Source organism: Amblyomma mixtum, chromosome 10 (assembly GCF_055824585.1).
Source record: "Amblyomma mixtum isolate Tamu chromosome 10, ASM5582458v1, whole genome shotgun sequence".
In the NCBI taxonomy this organism is placed as follows: Eukaryota; Metazoa; Arthropoda; class Arachnida; order Ixodida; family Ixodidae; genus Amblyomma; species Amblyomma mixtum.
In genome coordinates, this window is record NC_143021.1 from 164,043,260 (window position 1) to 164,061,067 (window position 17,808).

The following is a 17,808-nucleotide window of genomic DNA, read 5'->3' on the forward strand; positions in this document are numbered from 1 at the left end:
ATTAAAAAAAGGCATGGGATCATTTAGAGATTGCCTCATTTCTGTGAAAAGTGCAATGCCAGATTTAATTTTTATTGATGCCATCGGGTCCTCTATCTCATCAACTTTGTTCTTTATACTCCTGGCATTATTATGCATGGTCGAGAAGCTTTTTAAACCTGTAGTTTCTTCGTTGAGGCGAGGTATCTCATAATAAGAGTCGCTGATGGATGGTACTGCCATAATGAACAATTTTCAAAGCAGTGAAAAAAGTGTCTACGTGCCTATTCACTCTCGGATGTCATCTTTGCCAAGTCATTTTGGGAAGCTATCCGGATGATTGCTGAAGTCTCGTTTTTCCGTGCCAACACCCGCCCTTTGCAAGTCGAGACAAACTGCTAGTATAACTTGGATTTTTTCTTGCGCGTAGCCACGACGAGTTTCTTGTTTTTTTTTGTGTCAGGTGTTCGTTTACATACACAGAGTTCTGAGCTCTTTACATGTCAGCCATTTCTTTCTGGCTCTGGCGAGGACTTCATCGAGCTTCGTTTGTCGAACGAAGTGTACCACAATGTTGTGGACATCTGCTTTCTGTGTCGGGACCCAGTGACATGTATCAGTGTCACTTTCTGGAATGCTCTCATCAAGGGCTTCACCTACCTACTTTTGCAACCATGTTCAAGGCGTCATCTGTTTCGCCTGTTTTTGAAATCCGCTTGATTTCAATGTACTGCTCAAGTTTATCGATCATTTCTGACAGCTTTTGATTTTGATCCTTCAGGGTGCCGTTTCCTTTGAGTAGCTGTTTTGTCTCATCCCTCAGGGATTGAAATTCTTTTGTGATTTCACTCACTTCATCACATGTTTTTACACTGTCTTTTGAGTTCTCTCAGCTCAGCGCGCATGCGCCGTTTGAAGGCTTCAAGCTGTTCAGACAGTTCCTTTATCTCCTTGGCATCATCTTTCCCACCCATTCTGTACACAGTCCACCCACGGCAATCCAAGCACAGAAAAACACAAGCGGTTCGGTAGCGGTGCACAGAAAGGAGAGCACGAAAAATAGTTTCCGAAATCGCTCACCTGCAGAAGCAGAAGGAAGCACTTTAGATCGAGCCGTGCGAGAGATCGAGATGAGCCAGCCTGTCACCCAGTCTTCCTTATGTCTTTCGGTGCTTTCCACCAGCACCCACTCTTTTTCGTGACGTCTTTGCTGACCGGCTTTATCCGTTGTTATCTCTTCCGCTGGTCGCGCCTTGGTATAGCCAACTGGTGATTCCTATGAAATGATCTTGTGAGGAGCAGATGATTCCTTTCTTTGATTCCGCTGTGCTAGCGCGCGGCACCATTGCGGTAAGCGCGCGGAATCCGGTTCTCCGAGCGTTGCGAATGTGTCACCTAAGTACATCAACGATGCTGCAGGGACCGGACATTTTTCGGCGTAAGGGCGGTAAAATGCGTAGCTTGAGCGCCACGAGACGTTGCTGTTGTAGCCAGCCACTAGCCTGTAGCTCAATGAGCTCCAGTAGCATGTTCAGCTCATCTGGAGACACTAGCTCGGTTCGCGATAACCGCGTTTAGCGGCGTAACCGCAGGTAGCAAGCCCATGTGTCAAGAGTTGTCTGCCTGCAACTTGTTTGTGTTTTCGGTGCTCAAAAATGTTTTGTAAAACATTTCCCCCGCTATAATGATCGCACCCCTAAATTTGCGTAAATTTTTTGGAAAAAAAAAAGTGCGATCATTATGCGAGTAAATACGGTAGTCATTCTGTTCGAGTATTTTCGAGTAATATTTTTGAAGGGAAGCGAATAGTTTGCGAACGCGAACACAGCTGTGAAAAAAATATTTACACTGGAACTCATAGCTTCTAGAATTCACGAGGTAACTGAACGAAAAAAAAGCACAACTAGTACAAGGACCTAGAATAGTCTAGAGTATTCATTGGCACTTCTGCATGCTCTTTGGCTGAGATACTCGCAGCATGTTGCTGCAAACAGCCTTTCACTGGGCACCTGTGTTGCTGGTATCCCAGTGTATGGTTGAGCGACCTTGGCCAACTGTGGAAAGGTTTCCTTGCCACTGGTCCTTCACCAGAGGCAGGGGTTTTCTGCTCGAGGCCTCAGAGGGGAGTGCAGGTAGTCGTCCTGCAATGGCCGTCTTGAGGCAGCGTTCACAGGGCTGGTTGAGGCCAAAGCTCCAAAAAGGCTTCACACATCACTGTCGGTAATTGGTGAAGACGCAGTAATGATGGAATCGATGTCTCCTTCCAATGCTAGACTTTCCTCCACTGCCGAACACACCTGATTCTTCAGCCACTGTGCCTCACTAGGAAGGCTATACCACACTGACTTGAATCCGCGCTCAAAGGATATGTGGGATTTGCATTTTTATATCCACAAAGTGGGACTTCATGTTCTGGAGCAGGTTTCCCGCCAATATGGCATCTTCGCCACCAGCGTGCTGCTTCTGTGTCAACAGGAGTTGCGTGTAGTGGCACAACTTGTGAGACGGTCGGGTGCTTCTCTGAGCAGCTCTCCCTAGTGGCTTCCTGTACACATTTCAGCACTGATGTTTCTGCAGCCATTATACTCCGTTTCATACATCAGGTGCAACGCTGTCAAAGCTACGTGAGTGGTCCGCAAGAAAAAATAATGAAATTGTATCCCTCCACACTCATTTCGTGGCCGAGTGGTCTAAGGCGTCACTTTGGGATGACTAGGAACTTCGGCGGCGTCGGTTCGAATCCACCTCGATACTTGTTTTTTTTTTTTGCAGCATTTCACGTACGTAGGTTGCAATCCACCTCGCGACATTTTTTTTAATTAGGAATTTGTAGTTGACGCCAATTGATATCATTTTTTGCTCACAATATCTTCAATACCAAGCTGAAACGACGATGAAAAATGGTTTTTCGTTCAGGATTCAGGCCATCTGTAATTTTCGTTTTTGCTGTAACCGACGGCACTGCTCGTTCTTCTGTCTCTGTCGAGGTATCGGGCATGTCATGAACTATTCCGTGCATCCAGCAGAGCAGGGGATCGAGTTTTTAAGACAGTCTGGGACTGACGGCCACTCCTTTGCGGAATAGCGCGATGCACATCAGTTTGTGTTTTAGATTCCTTATTCTCAGGGTATACTGATGTCATAATTTTCATGAGACAATTTTTGTGCGAGTTTTCTTTCTGGCAAAAAAAAGCAATATCCGTTGCAGAATAATAGCGCAATGCGTATCATGTGAACAGTTTGTTTTTTGTTCCTTATTCAGGGTATACTGATCTCATAATTTGTATGAGTCGATTTTTGTGCGAGTTTTCTGACAAAAAAAAAATAACAATATCCGTTGTGGAACAGCGACATGCATATCATGTGAGCAGTTTGTTTTTGATTCCTTTTTGTCAGGGTATACTGATGTCGTAACTTTTATGAGTCGATTTTTGTGCGAATTTTCTTTCTGGCAAAAAAAAAAAAGCAATATTCTGCTTCTTGTCATAAACAAAAGCTCTTTAGGTGCACTGTTATGTGCAGAGCAAGGTGCTGAAATTTCTGGCTGATGAAAGAAATTTCTTTATGCCACACTCAAATGGCTTTTTCCCGCCTAAGAAAAGAGGTAAATTTCGAAGCCTTGATTCAAAATTTTGGCGTCTTGCATACTGGGGAAAGAGAAACATCAATACTACAATGTAGCAATGAACTACCTTTGCAGTAGTTGTTAAAAACATTTATTAGCAAAAAGGGTTCAGGGAAAAAGATAGGTAGTAGGTCCTCAGTCCCGGACTTCGTTGGCGAAGGCTGCTCGACGAGTCTCGGGCAAGATAGAACTGCCCCCCACGTGTGGTGTTTGTAGTGCACGAGACTATTAATTGACAGTACCAATAAGGGGTTCAGTGCACTGACAGTAGTTTGTGACGGGTGCCCTAAGAGGTTTCCACGCAAGGAACCACACTCGGAGAGCCAGCTGTCTTTGGAAAGGGTCGATGCGCAGTCCTCTGCTTGCTGTGTGACCTTGGCAATTTTGAGCTTGCGTTTGCAATTATTCTGCTCACGACACCAGCTGAGACGTCCTGCTTCCCAGGGGTGGTTTTCAGGAGTGCCCATTGCAGGTTGGCTTCTGTTTGCAGTGTCTCAGACTACTGATCCACAGTTGCAGTGAGGAATTAAGCCGGCTTAATTCCTCAAAACAAGAGGATCTATTTCGGTGTCCACAATCATGTCCCTTTCCCAAGCCTCAGCCTCAATTTGCTGGACATGGGCACAACAGTTTTCCCAGTTTTGTTGGGTTACACCCGCCAACACCACCGGTAGGAGCTTTTCAACTTCTACCAAAGTGAAACCTTTGTTCGTGCTTGCTATAAAGCCCTTTACTTGGCTCCAAACAAGTTCAATTGCGTTGAACTCGCAGTGGTAGGGCGGTATACGGAGAACATCGTGGCCATGGGCAGCCGCCAAGGTGTCAATCCTGTAGATAATGCTTGGAGTGTTGACTTTTTGTGTGAGCTCAAGTAGCTCTGCCCGCACCATGTCGGCAGTCCAGGGGACCCCCTTCTTTGTCAGCCAAAGCTGAATATCTGCTTTTCGGGTTGATGACGTAGGGGCCTTTTCAAGCGCCACACTGTGGTATGGCGCATTTTCCATTACAATAACGCTGTTGCCTGGAATATTAGGCAGAAGCTTCTCTGTGAACCACCTCTCGAAGTATTTTCCATCCATTTCGGAGTGGCAATCAGCCTTGTTGCCCTTCTTGGCTCGGAAGAAGTCAGCAGCTCCTTGCACAAAGCCTGTTGCAGAGCTCCCAGCATGCACAAGGATCAAACGGGCCCCCTTTCCTGAGGGCGCAGGCAGTCCTGTTGTCAGGCCTTTCAGGAACGCATCATGCGAGGACTTCACGCTTCTGTCCTGCCAGACAGTTTCCTTCGTGTGCCCACTGTTCACCCAGGTTTCGTCCAGGTATATGATGGATCTGTACAAAGCAAAACAAAATAATGGATGAGGTAATCAACATCATTAAACGTACCCACGGCTATGCCCTAGCAGCAATACGAGTCTTGCCATATCACTGACAACGCAGAGCAGAATATAGGCCAAAAACTGAGTAGGAAATGTTACTTCATGATTTATCTTCATTCTTTACCTGCGAAATGATATGCACGCGAGCACCAGGAGCCCCAAGTTGCGTCCATCGGAAGAACGAGTACTACGATTCATTCCTGCATGGCATTTCTGCCATGACGGCGGGATGATACGCATACTGGTGCCTCGACCAGTGGAGACCTGTTTTTGGCTTGTCGTAGCAGACAATTGGAATTAAACTGATTACTTCTGACCAACTCAGGTAGTTCTTCACCCAAATATAGCATAAAACATTGCCGGCCACCAAATACCACCTCTGAGCAAAATTCACGTCAGAACAATTGGGGTTGAGCAAATTTTTCATTTTTTTTCTGATGACGCAACATTCATCGGCAGTTCTGCAAGAAATCCGTATTTTTGTTACAGTGAACTCTCACTTGAGTGAACTTCAAGGGACCGAAGGAAATAGTTCACTTAACTGAAAGTTCACTAAACTGGATATTCACTAGACTAACATAAGACATGGCATACAGAGTCAAAAGTTTGAATTGCAATTCAAGGAGCATAAGACATGGCATCCATAGTGTCAAAAGTGTGAAATTTATACATATCAACTTATACAAGGTGCATAGCAGTTAAAACGCTGCCTTTCTCACTTAAAAAAATCAGTAATTTTCTTCTGCACTTGTACATTTAAAACGCATGAAGTTACAAAACTGTCGAAAGAGTCAATGTTTTTGTAAACTTCTTCTGGCACAGCTTGCCGTTGAGACACAAAGCCCCTGAACTTTCCGATAAACCCTACAACCTCAGCTAGAGTTAATAGGGCTTGAAACTGGCTCTGCAGTTGCCTCCTCTTCATCGCACTCGTCTTCCTCTGGACGAACACTGGCAACAATCTCCAGATCAGTCTGTCCAGCACAGGTAATCAGTGCACTGCCGCACAGTGCATAGTCTTCAAACGAAGTACTATTGCTATCGACCTCCAGCTGATGACAGATCTCTGTCCACATCGCGGAGTCTATCATCTCGTCGCGCTGTTCCTCAGGCTCGCATTCATTGCTCAGGGGGGAAAGGCCAGATTTCTGCCAGCAGTTTCTAATGGTAGCCGGAGTTACTGACCACCAGGAGCCTGTCACCATCTCGGCCGCCTGCCTGATGTTGATGGAGGCATTGCTGCCATCCTCAGATTGCTCAAAATCCGCTGAACCAGCCGCCATCGGTACTGCACCTTCAAATTTATAATGAGGCCCAGGTCGTGCGGTTGAAGCACAGCCGAGCAGTTGGGCGGAAGGTATTCGACACGCACATTGCTCAAATGAACATCAACAAGACGAGCTGAGCAATTGTCCACTATGAGAAGAATGTTTCTCTTTGCCTTCCTCATTTCTTCGTTCAGGCTCAGGAGCCATTCGCTGAATACTATATTCCTGGTCATCCATGCCTTTTGGTTGCTTTTATAGGTACATGACAGTGAAGGGAGACCTTTAAAACATCGTGGTTTCGTGTATTTCCCTATTACTAGCGGCTTGAGCTTGTGGGTGCCACTGGCGTTGCAGCACAAGAGCACAGTAACTCGTACTTTTGATTACTTCCCACCTTTACAACTGTCGTCCTTGAATGCCATTGTTTTGTTTGGAAGAGTCTGATAAAACATACCAGTCTCATCCGCGTTGTACACGTCGTCAGGTGAATATCTGATAATGACATCGCATAGTTTTTCTCGCCTCAAGGTTCTCGCTGCCTCTTGGTCGGCATCCTTGCTTTTGCCGCAGATCGTTTTCCACACAATCCCATGCCTATCCCGAAATCGCGCGAGCCATCCACTGCTTGCTTCGAAGCCACGAACGTCCAGAAGTAGAGCAAATTCCTTCGCTTTGGCCTGTATCATTGGGCCGGACACTGCGATGTTTTGGGAGCGTAGGTCGCGAAGCCATACCGCAACGGCATCGTCCACTTCTTTGAAATACCCCGTGCAGAGTCGTTTCCTGGCGGGATTCATCGAAGTTTCTCCTTCAAGCTTCGATTTTTGTTTAACTCTAGTTGACAACGTCGACGGTGCGATTCCATACTACTTTGCAACGTCCACTTGCCTTTGACCCTTGTCCAGGCGCTGAAGGATTTCCAGCTTGTCCAAGAGAGACAACCGCTTCCGTTTTGTCGCACTCATCTCGAAAGTGGGCACGCGAATTGCCGTTTTTACTTAAAACTGAAGGCTGAACGGAGCCGATTAAAAAAACACACCACGTGGGTCGTTTGTGTGGACACGCGGAAGCGACGAGACCGGAAAGAAAAAAGCGACGTTCACGACTAGCCGATCGGAAAAGAACAGGCACACCACGTGGTTTGTGGTGCGACACATTGCCGCGTTGCTCCGGCGGTGCTGTAAACGCCAGCGATGTTATTTTGTTCATGGCCTCCGAGATCACTTGCACGTTTCAATATTGATCTCGGAGGTCATGCCTCGTTGCCGTTTTTCTTCCGCACCGCCACTTTGCCCCATGGGCGCTGTAGCGCGAGCGACGTTACCCTGCCGCAGGAGCGGCGGTTCGATGAGGGCGGGAATCGGTTGCGCCTGCAGTGGAGGGCTCAAAACTTCGTTGAACTGATCGGAAAAATAAGCCTGGGTCCTCTGAGCGAGTTCGTTAAACTGAAATATTCACTATTCCGAAATTCGTTTAAGTGAAACATTTGTGCATAGAATCTATAAGAAAACTGCCGGGGATTTTTAAAAAGTTCGTTATTCTGAAATATTCGATAAACCAGCGTTCGTACAACTGAGAGTTTGCTGTATTAAATTGTAAACGTTAACATCACGCGTTATGGGACAATCTAAACGTGCTGTGTGAGAAAAGATGCAAAGCATTATTCTTACCTGCCCTGTCTTCGGAATTCCTTAATCGCCCGCAGGAACCGCCGGCGCCAGGCAATGATGTCACTGCGTTCGATCAAAGCAAGATTATTTTTTCTTTTCTGAAATACGAAGCCAATGTCCTTCAACAACCTCCACAAGGTGGTTTTCTTGAAGTTCGGCAGGTCCTCCTCTTCGTTGACAGCCTTCCGAACACTCTCCAGCGTGGGTACCTGTCGCTTCCTGTACATCTCATGTACCTTCAGTCGGACGGCATGCACCGTGAAGCTGTCATGCTTCACCGTTCGTGAACTTGCGATTCTCACATGACGAGGCCTTTTCTTCGGAGACATTGTAGCGCCCGGCGACGCTATAAAGCGTCGGCGCTGAGATCGGCGTTCCCGCGCTAGAGGAAAATAAAGATGAACAGCGCGTGCTGGGCGCGCACGCCCGGCACGGGCAGTCCGGAACTAGAAGCCTGCCACGCTGGTCGTCTCTCTCTGGTGCTCCGCTGCGACCCCGCTAAATCCTCAACAGTGGTGACCTGGCGAACCGTGCCTTCTATCTCAGCGGCGTTCCAGCATGGCGTACTGGCAGCACCCAAGTTTCGACCCGCCGCTTCCGGCGTTCCGGCCTGCAGGCGTCGGCGGGTGGTTCGCCCAACTGGAGGCTGCGATGTACCTGAACGGCATCACCATCCAGCCGTTCAAACACGAAGTCCTTTGTGACATCCTCCCGGCCGACCTCCTGCGTTGGCTCACCTACTCTGCTTTCGGCGGCCGGCCATACGATGAGCTGCGTGCGGCCGTCTTGGCGTACTTCGGCGCCTACTACGTTCCGCCGCCGCTCTACGACGCAGCGGACCCGTTTTCGCCGCCGCCAGCCTCTGTCCCTGGACCGGCCTCGCTCGCGCCCACGCAGCCTTCATCAGAACCCGGCCCGCCTCAGCAGCCCCTCGCCGCATCGCCGCCACTCCCGTCCAGCGTCTCCAGCCCGGCGGTCTCTCTCGGCGCCACCCCAGGTGGGATCCGCACGAGCTCCGCCTCGCGTCCTGCTCCCACTACTATCCGACCCGCGTCTCTGGCTCTGCCTCCTTGCGCTTCAGTGGCCTTGTCGCCAGAGCCTCCTGCAGCCAAAGACGACTCTGCGGCAGCAGCCGTGCCGAGGCTTCCGGCATCTCCACCTACCTCGTCACTACCGTCAACAGCTCTGCAGGCCTCTGCTGTGAGGTTGAAGCCGCCACCACAGCATCTGTCAGATACCAATTCCACTACCCAGGCAGCCACACCGCCTGCCCAAAGGGCCACGCTCCAAACCCTCGGTACTGTCACCCACTTCTCGGTGTCTGACCCTGGCAACTCGACACTGTCGCAGCAAGCGCCTGTTTTGGTGCCTGACTTGAGCAACCTTCAGCACCGAATGATCAAGTTACCCACACCGAGTAGTGCGGCAACTGTCCATCCACCAGCTGTGTCTCTTGCTGTCCGCCAGCCGTCTGATGTAGCAGTCTCAACTACACGGCCTGTCACTGCCACAACCTTCTTGCAGACACCCACAGCTGATCATGCCCACACGCGCATCGACACTGGCGAGGTGCTCCGGACTGTCACTCCCGTTTCATCCAAGCACCTTGGATTGAGCCCAGCAACTTGCTCCGGCATCGTCACAGCTGTCACCGTTGTGTCGACGGTCCCACCACATCTGCTGTCAGTCCATGGAGCCGTTTCGGCCGCTCCTGTGCTTGTGATTGCGTACACGGTGCTTCAGATCCCCATGGACATCAGCCGCAACACTCCAACATCGCTGACACTTGTGTCAGCGGGCAGCACTACAGCCGGTGACGGCCTGACCATGGCCTCCCCTGCCTCCATGTCCATTGTCAGCTCGCTACCCTGCATCATTCGCCCGTTGCGCAGCAGCCAGGCTCGTCCACCTGAGCCCGCGTCCTCCACCCGGCGGCTCTTCCCGGACCCTGACATGAACTTACTGGACACTCATTCCCTCCTCTCTTCCACCGAGTCCACATTTCGACGTTCCGTCTAGGCGGGGGGCCCTGTAGCGCCCGGCGACGCTATAAAGCGCCGGCGCTGAGATCGGCGTTCCCGCGCTAGAGGAAAATAAAGATGAACAGCGCGTGCTGGGCGCGCACGCCCGGCACGGGCAGTCCGGAACTAGAAGCCTGCCACGCTGGTCGTCTCTCTCTGGTGCTCCGCTGCGACCCCGCTAAATCCTCAACAACATCAATGGTCCGCACAGGCCTTGTATTTTGCGACGGTACGCGAAGACACTCCCGTATCCTCGCTAACAACATTCAGAATATCCCGGACGGATTTCTGCGGGAAACGGGCTCTATTCCGAGCATACACGTTTGAAATGACTTGCTTCGTGTGTCTGAACATCTTCGAAGTGCGAATCTTCGAAAAAAGCCGCTCCGGAGAGGTGGTCGAGGTCAATGCGTTGGACGCCATTTTCTGAAAACGAGATGCGCAGCTAGGAGAGCACAGCTGGCAGGTTGCGGGTCCGCGAAAACGCGACACGAACAAAAACGACAAACGAAACATATAAATTTACTGATTCCGATCTTTTCCCTCTAAAAAAAGCTGTTCTTTACCAAATTGATGTCAAACGTAATATATATTAAGCTTGCAGACAAAGCAATTATTATTTCCGCTCATCACGAGCATGCACTATTTTTTATTGCGGATGCAGGGAGCGTAAACAAGAGCTGTAGCTTTGACAGCGTTGCACCTGATGTATGAAACGGAGTATAGGTGCCACTAGATTGACGACCAATTATTAATCATGTCTTGCTCCGACAAGTCCAAGGAAATGGCTGGGCGCAGCTTCAGGAGCCATGCCATCATTTCATATTCACTGTTCCAACGTGTGGGAACGTCTTGAATGACCTCCAGAAGTTCTGTTCCGCATGCTGTCTTGCACGTCCTTGAGATGTGTTCTTGCTACAGCACTTCTCTTGTAATGTCCGACAATTGCTCGTATGCTTCGGTGCAAAGCCCCTCGAAGTGGGGCGTTTGCTTCTTGGCATCATTGATGCACAACTGCAGTGCATGTGCAAAGCAATGAAGTCCATGCCACGGTTTCCACGCCACCACACGGAAACAAAATTCCGCCCATTGTCAGTGACAGTATAAACCGGAATATCCTGCGGCAGATGCCATTCAGCAGCAAGCTCTAGCAGACCATTTTTCAAGTTTTCGGCCATGTGGCTTTGAGACATATCCTTACAGGAAAGGTTGAAATTGTGAGGTTCGAAGCTGGCATCCAGCATGTGGCACGTCAGCGAGATATAGCTGTCTCCTGCCCTTGACGTCCAGCTGTTCGTTGTCAACGAATAACACTGAACTCCATTCTGGAAATGGTGCCGCGGTTCGCCTTTTATTCACTCCACTTCCTTAGAGTATAGTTCCGGCACAACACTCCGCGAAAACGTGGTCGTGAACGGTAGCTGGTACTCGAGAGCAGCAGTTTGCATCATTGCCACAAACCCTGGCTCTCCTACAACCGAGTACGGATGAAGGCTGGTAACAAGGAACAGTGCCGTTTTCTTTGTCAGCAACCTGGCTCGAGTGCTGTCGCTTCTGAGCAATGCCCTGAAAGGTCCAGGTACCGGGACACTTGCTTCACGCTTCTTCACATCACTTGCCTTTTTGTCACTCTGGGCACCGCTCATCTTTTCAAACCACTTGAATGGTTCCGGATGACACTTTAAGTGATTTATCAGAGCCGTGGTAGTGCCGGTCGGCGTCTTGAGGCTCATCTTGCACGTGCAACACTTCGCGTACTTTGGTCCTCGCTCGAAAAAATCCCACATCATGCTCCGGCACAGCTTCGGAGGTGGCTCATCCATGGTTTCGTCGTGCTCGCACCCAATTAAAAAAATCGTCAAAATAAACGCGACCGAACTGACTAATCGCGCTCAGGTGCAACAGAGCCAGCACTCGACGTTCCCACGGCAACAACCACGGCGACAACAAAGAAATGACATCCGACCAATCCCAGATTGCATTGGAAACTGATGATGATGATGTGCAAATGAAAGCGGCATTAGTAATTGCGTGGAGCGTAGCCGCTTCACTGGAATATGTGTCGGAGCACATTTTTAAATGTAATGAGCATAAAGAAGCAATGATCGATTCATATGCAGTTGTGATTTCTTTAAATCTGTTATACAAAAGGCCTTGGGCCTTAAGCGCATCAACATCGGAATCAACAATATGGCCGTGGCCAGGGAGTTGTTTTCTGGTTTTCTGCTGTGGCCTTCGCTTCGTGTTGCCGCGTCCTCTACGGCGTGCTTATGAATGCTGTGCAAATATTAAGGCGAAAGCCTTTAATGTCTCATCGTTGTAAGCAGCAGTTGTCGACAGAAATGTCACGCTTTTCAGTTGGTCGAAACGGTCGTGACGTCACAGTGCGCGAATTTCAAACGGGGCCAATTGTACTTTGGCTACTAACCATGCAACCAATTGAAGGTGATGCTCCAAGTGGGACTGAGCTTAGTTAATAGCTTAATTACCCAATTAGCCTAATTAAGTTTTCTAGTGAGGCATATAAATAAATAAAACCGAGTAGGAAATTGGTCGAGCTCGGGAATCGAACCCCGGTCTTCGGCGTGTGAGACGAGCGTGCTATTCACTCCGCCATGACAGCGCGATGGTTTGGAATGAACAAAGGCGCGGCTAGTGAATACGGTGTCTTCGCTGTCTCCCATCCTCCTCCCTTTCTGCTGGCGAGATTCAGGTGTCCACCGAGGTATGAGAGACAGATACATTTCCTTTCCTCAAAAACCAGTTTACCGACGAGCGAGGCGTAGAACCGAATGGGCGACGGCGTTCTATGGGCTCCCTGGCAGCGTTGCAAGACGCTGTCGCGTTCCACACTCGGAGGCGAAGCTTAACATCTTAACCACACATCAGTGACCACACTTTGGGTCAAAAAAGTGCTCCCCTGAATTTTGACGGCTGTCCATCGAGATACGCGAGACGGTTACTGCGTAATTTCCTTTCCTCAAATACAATTTTCATTTTCTTCATTACGGGCCCTCTTTGTCTTCTTTCACTCCCACTTCCTCACTACCTCTACGGTGCGATTCAGGTGTCCACCGAGATGAGAGAGAATTATTGCGCCATTTCCTTTCCTCAAAAAGCGTTGCTTTCAAAGGGCAAGGCATCGCGCCGAACGGGTGGTGGCGTTCCGTGGACTCCCTGGCAGCGCTACAACCTGCTGTCGCGTTCCACTCCTAAAGGCGAAGCTTAAGTGTCATTAATTAGCACTTAATTAGTATTCAGACATTAATAAATAATTAACCATTAATTAGTGATTTGTCATCACTTAGTAATTAGTACTCAATTATATGTGACGCCACCAGTGCCACAGAAGCAGCGAAAGTGGTGCGGAAAACGCTTTCGCCTCTACGCACTTTAGACAGTCAAAGTGCCCCCTGAATTTTTTGAGCTGGTTTACGAGCTTCTGCGATTTCGCAATGGCCGCAACTGGAAATAGATTCATTGATCACGTGAAGCTCTGCAACACTTTTCTCGACGTTTGCCAGCTTTCTTCTTTCCTGCAGTAATTGAAGGGACTTCCTGGCACTTCTTTGTTTATATGGGAGCCTAGGCTTCTTTTTAAGCCGAAGTATTCTGTGTAGTGCTGGCTTCTTGATGTACTTGCATCGCAAACAGTTTTCCGTCAGTCGACCTCCACAGGCAATTTTTTGCAAAGTTTTTGCCTCCGAACTAAACGCACCGCTCGTAGTGGATTGGCTGGTTTAGAAAGCCTGGTCAATGTATCAGGCCTTTGTCAGTGCCACCGTAGTGTCGTCAGGTGTCTTACCACAACCTTTGACTTTTATGCTGCGGCAGAACACGCAGCAACTGTGTGCACTCGTCTTAGCACATGCAACCTCTGTACATGGCGTAAACATAACATTCTTAGCGACGCACACGTTGTCTAGCCCTGAGGAGCAGGGCCACCCAAAGCATATAAGCATTGACACTGTACTGCTGCCAAGTGCATGGGGGCCTGCGGCTCTGTCAAGCTGTCGTTTGTGACAGCTTTTACTGCCGGCCTCCAGTGTCGACCGTGTACCCTACGACACAAATAAAGAGTATTATTATTATAGCGTTGCAGGGTCATTTGAGAGCACAATTGTGCTGCAGAGGACTGAAGGCAGTGGAATGTTGCTGAATACCATATTTACTCATGCAATGAACCCACCTTGTTTCCATATAAATTGACATAAATTTGGGGGGGTGGGTTCATTACACGGGAAATAAATTTTTGATAAAGTCGAAATTTCATATCACAGTGATGAAAATCGCGGCTACAACCTTGCCTTTATAGCGCAAACGCGTACGCGATGAATGTGAATAAAAATAAATTTTTATTCACATGCCTCTGGGTACTTATGGTCTCATTTGGTTTCGCTATCCGAGTCACTTTATAATGCTTGCCACTTCGTCTGCATCGGCGTTGGACCACAGCATGTTGTCTTCAGTGCCGTCAAGGCTGTTGGAGATGCCAGTCTTTTTGAAGCTGTGGATGATCACCTCACTGGATATCATGCTCCCTGCTTCTAGGACCTATTGGCACAGCATGTCGATGGCGGGCCTCCTAATCTTGCCTGTGGGAGTCGGGTCGTGGTTCCCCGCGGCCATCCACTCATCATAGAGCCGCTGCACGTTGTCCTCTAAGGGTTTATTAACCGAGACATCAAGGGGCTGCAGCAGTGATGCAAGGCCACCTGGGATGACAGCGAGGTTCGTGCGCAAATCGGTCATTCGGCGCGGACATTTTTTTCCAGATGGCCGCGGAAGCTGTCAAGAACAAGCAGCGATGGCAGAAGAAGAGCTCCGGGCCGCCGTCCCCAGACTGTTTTTGGCCAGTCGGACATCAGATCAGCCGACATCCACCCCTTCTCACGTGCGCGAACCGGCAGGAAGAGCTCCCTTTGGCAGAGTCTCTCTTTTGAAGATAATGAATGGAGGCAGCTTCCTGCCGTCTGCTGTTACAGCCAACATCACGGTACACTGCTGCTTCTCAGCGCCCGCTTTCTTCACCTGCACACCTTTAGCACCTTTTGTATCGACAGTGCTGTTTCTTGGCTTGTCGAAGCTTATAGGCGTCTGGTCTGCATTCCCGATTTGCGAGAGCAGAAACACTTTCTCTTCACGAATACGAATTACAAAGCTGTGGAACTCACGCAATTTGTCTTCGCAATCCACCGGCAGCCGTTGGCATAACGTTGTACGCCTTCTGACACACAGCCCATTCCATCGCATGAAATGCGTCGTCCAACCAAAACTTGCTTTAAATTCACTTGCGGGACTGCCATGACGTCTTGCAGTGGCCCGCGCATGGTTCTGTATTAGCTCATGGGACACAGGACATCCTTCATTGCTGAGCCTCTTGACATACCTCGAAACTTCTTCCACACGAGGAAACTTGCCCTGCTTTGGCCCTTGAAAGGCGCGGCGGTCATTCTTCGTCGTTCTGAGTTCGTCCTGTTGATTCCTCCAGTAGCGCACACGCACGGGGTCTACACTGAAATGCTGTCCAACCGCGCTGTTCCCATGCTCTAAGGCATGCTCCACAACCTTGAGTTTGAAAGCTGCCGTGTAGCTAGCCTACAAGATCGTACAAGGTGTAGCTAGCGTTAAAGATCCCCAGGCGGTCGAATTTATTCCAGAGCCCTCCTCTATGGCATCTTTCTTTCTGTATGGCTTTTTTTTTTTGTGAGTGTACAGAGTGAATGACTGTTCTCGTGAACTGTGCAGTATCGCCACGCAACCTTGAGTCATTACATGGATTGTGTGTCTATGTATTTTTCGGCCTGTTTTGGGGCCTCTGTGCACTATGCAACACTAAAGGGACTTTACGTGACACTCAGGTGCATTGGCCCAGTCATTACTGCACTTTATTTTGCTGGCAGTTAGTGTATTGCTTCTGACGTTGTTCTTATGCTAGTTTGCAGTTCTCAGTTTATCATCAGTAAAATGGCATCACTACTCACTGAAACATTTCGTTTAATTTCAGAGTGTGCGAGAAACTTGGGAGCAACGAGTGAATGGTTAGTAGCAGTGGCTGTCCAATAAAAGCGAAGTAACAGAGGCACTTGTGAAAGTGTTCATCGCATATGCAGTGCGCAAAATACATTTGGGAGATACAGTCGAACCTCGATATATCGAACAGCGTGGTGATCGCAAAATAATTCGATGTATAAAATCACATTGAAAACTCTTCAAAAACTAGTGCAAATCAATCAATGAACCAATCGTGGCGCAGTAGATATTCACCTGAAGCTTCAAACAAAGTGTTTATTTCTTTGGCTGAAAGTGCTGTAGCTGCGTTAGCCTGCTTCATATTGGCAACTGCGTGCTTAACCACGGCGTCCTCCGCATAGTCTAAACGATCCACAAGCGATAGTCCGGTGCCTTTTGTTGCGCCGCAGTAGTGGTGTAAAAGGGCCAGAACAGCTGCAGCCTCAGTTGCAGGCGGGAGCGGGGCAACGCCAGCGCTTGCGGGATGAGCCCCGGCAGCCTCTTCGTTTGGCCGCTCAGCAGTAACGTCCGCTGCGGTGTCCACGTCTATCAACTTCGCCACTGTTCTGGTGCTGTCGTCACCACCAACGAAGTTAATGCACATGCTGTGTGGCTCAGCTCCAACTGGCTCCAGGTTTCTTCGAGCTGGCATTCTTCCTCTATGCCGTCCAACGCGTAGAGGAGCTGGCATTCTTCCTCTATGCCGTCCAACGCGTAGAGGAGCTAGCATTCTTCCTCTATGCCGTCCAACGCGTAGAGGAGCTGGCATTCTTCCTCTACGCGTTGGACGGCATAGAGGAAGAATGCCAGCTCGAAGAAACCTGGAGCCAGTTGGAGTGCTCTGAACCCAGAAAGTAGTTTTGATCCCGGGCTTTCATGGCTAAATACGAAAATGTCCGTGTGTCGAGCGATGTCAGTGCTGTTAAAGAACTCCACGTAGTCTAAATACATCAGGTGCCCTTCACTGTGCATCCTTCATAGACTGAGTTGCTTAGGGCGCTGAAGCCCCACAATCGAAACCAGATAAAGCAGTAGTGGTGAATGACCTACGATGTTCAGCAGTACTGCTGCCCTCATCCCAATTCCTCAACGCAACTTCTTTTGTCACTGGATGAGCTGGAATCTGAGTGGAGAGTAATTATTATGCTGTCCAGCTATCCAGCTGTGCTGTCCTCTTCCAGCCTAATCAGATGCGCACACGCCCGTGACCAATTTTCTCGGGATACACAGGACCCACCTTCGCGTGCCAGTTCCTCCACAGTGGTGAAGGTGAACGCGGTATTATTTGAAGCGACGTAGCCTTTCACCTGGCTCCACACCAGTTCGATTGGATTCTAGGTCCATTCGATTCGCTTGCACTACGTGAACTGGTTCATGCGGTGCTGCACTTCGCCATTCGTTTCGGTGGTGCAAGATGGTGCCGTCTGCATGGCGCCATTCATTTAAAAAATTGCAGTTGTTGTGCAGCTTTAGTTCAGGAAAACTGTGCACCTCTTCAGTGGTCGATGCCGAAATCGTGCAGGTGCAGACGATGGCTTGTGCGTTGCTATAAATGCAGCGAAGGGACTCAAGTTTATCCGCTCGTCGACGAGAATGGTGCCCCAGTAGGGTCCGACTCGTACGGAGCATCACTGGGGACCCGGTGACTAGCCTCTTCTAGCCTGAATTTAGCGTACTGCATAAAAGAAATATTTTTGCTGTGGCTTTTTATAGTCTGCTTATGAGGAAGTTACACACCGACTTTTATGCATGTCGGGGGTTTTAGGAACAAAGTTACGGCTGTGTCGCAAAAACGCGACAACAGGTCATAATGGATCAGATAATGTTTATTTTCAAGCACACTTCAGAACTCATTTC

The 17,808-nt window shown here is 49.2% G+C and overlaps 2 protein-coding genes and 1 long non-coding RNA gene across 3 annotated transcripts in view; 1 reads left to right on the forward strand and 2 right to left on the reverse strand.

Annotated features, from left to right (window-relative positions):
• LOC149327589 (uncharacterized) overlaps positions 1–17,808 on the forward strand; it is a 139,549-nt gene that overhangs the window by 3,901 nt on the left and 117,840 nt on the right. The window lies entirely within an intron of this gene.
• On the reverse strand, positions 1,978–14,475 carry LOC149327590 (uncharacterized). Its single transcript, XM_089563463.1, has 5 exons — positions 14,365–14,475; positions 10,149–10,365; positions 7,919–8,264; positions 4,339–4,933; positions 1,978–2,154 (listed from the first exon to the last, which is right to left on the reverse strand). The coding sequence occupies exons 1-5, from the start codon at positions 14,473–14,475 to the stop codon at positions 1,978–1,980; spliced, it is 1,446 nt and encodes a 481-aa protein (XP_089419589.1).
• On the reverse strand, positions 14,494–16,603 carry LOC149327591 (uncharacterized). The gene is made up of 2 exons (XM_089563464.1): positions 16,207–16,603; positions 14,494–14,600 (listed from the first exon to the last, which is right to left on the reverse strand). Exons 1-2 carry the CDS (start codon positions 16,601–16,603, stop codon positions 14,494–14,496), a joined length of 504 nt encoding a protein of 167 aa, XP_089419590.1.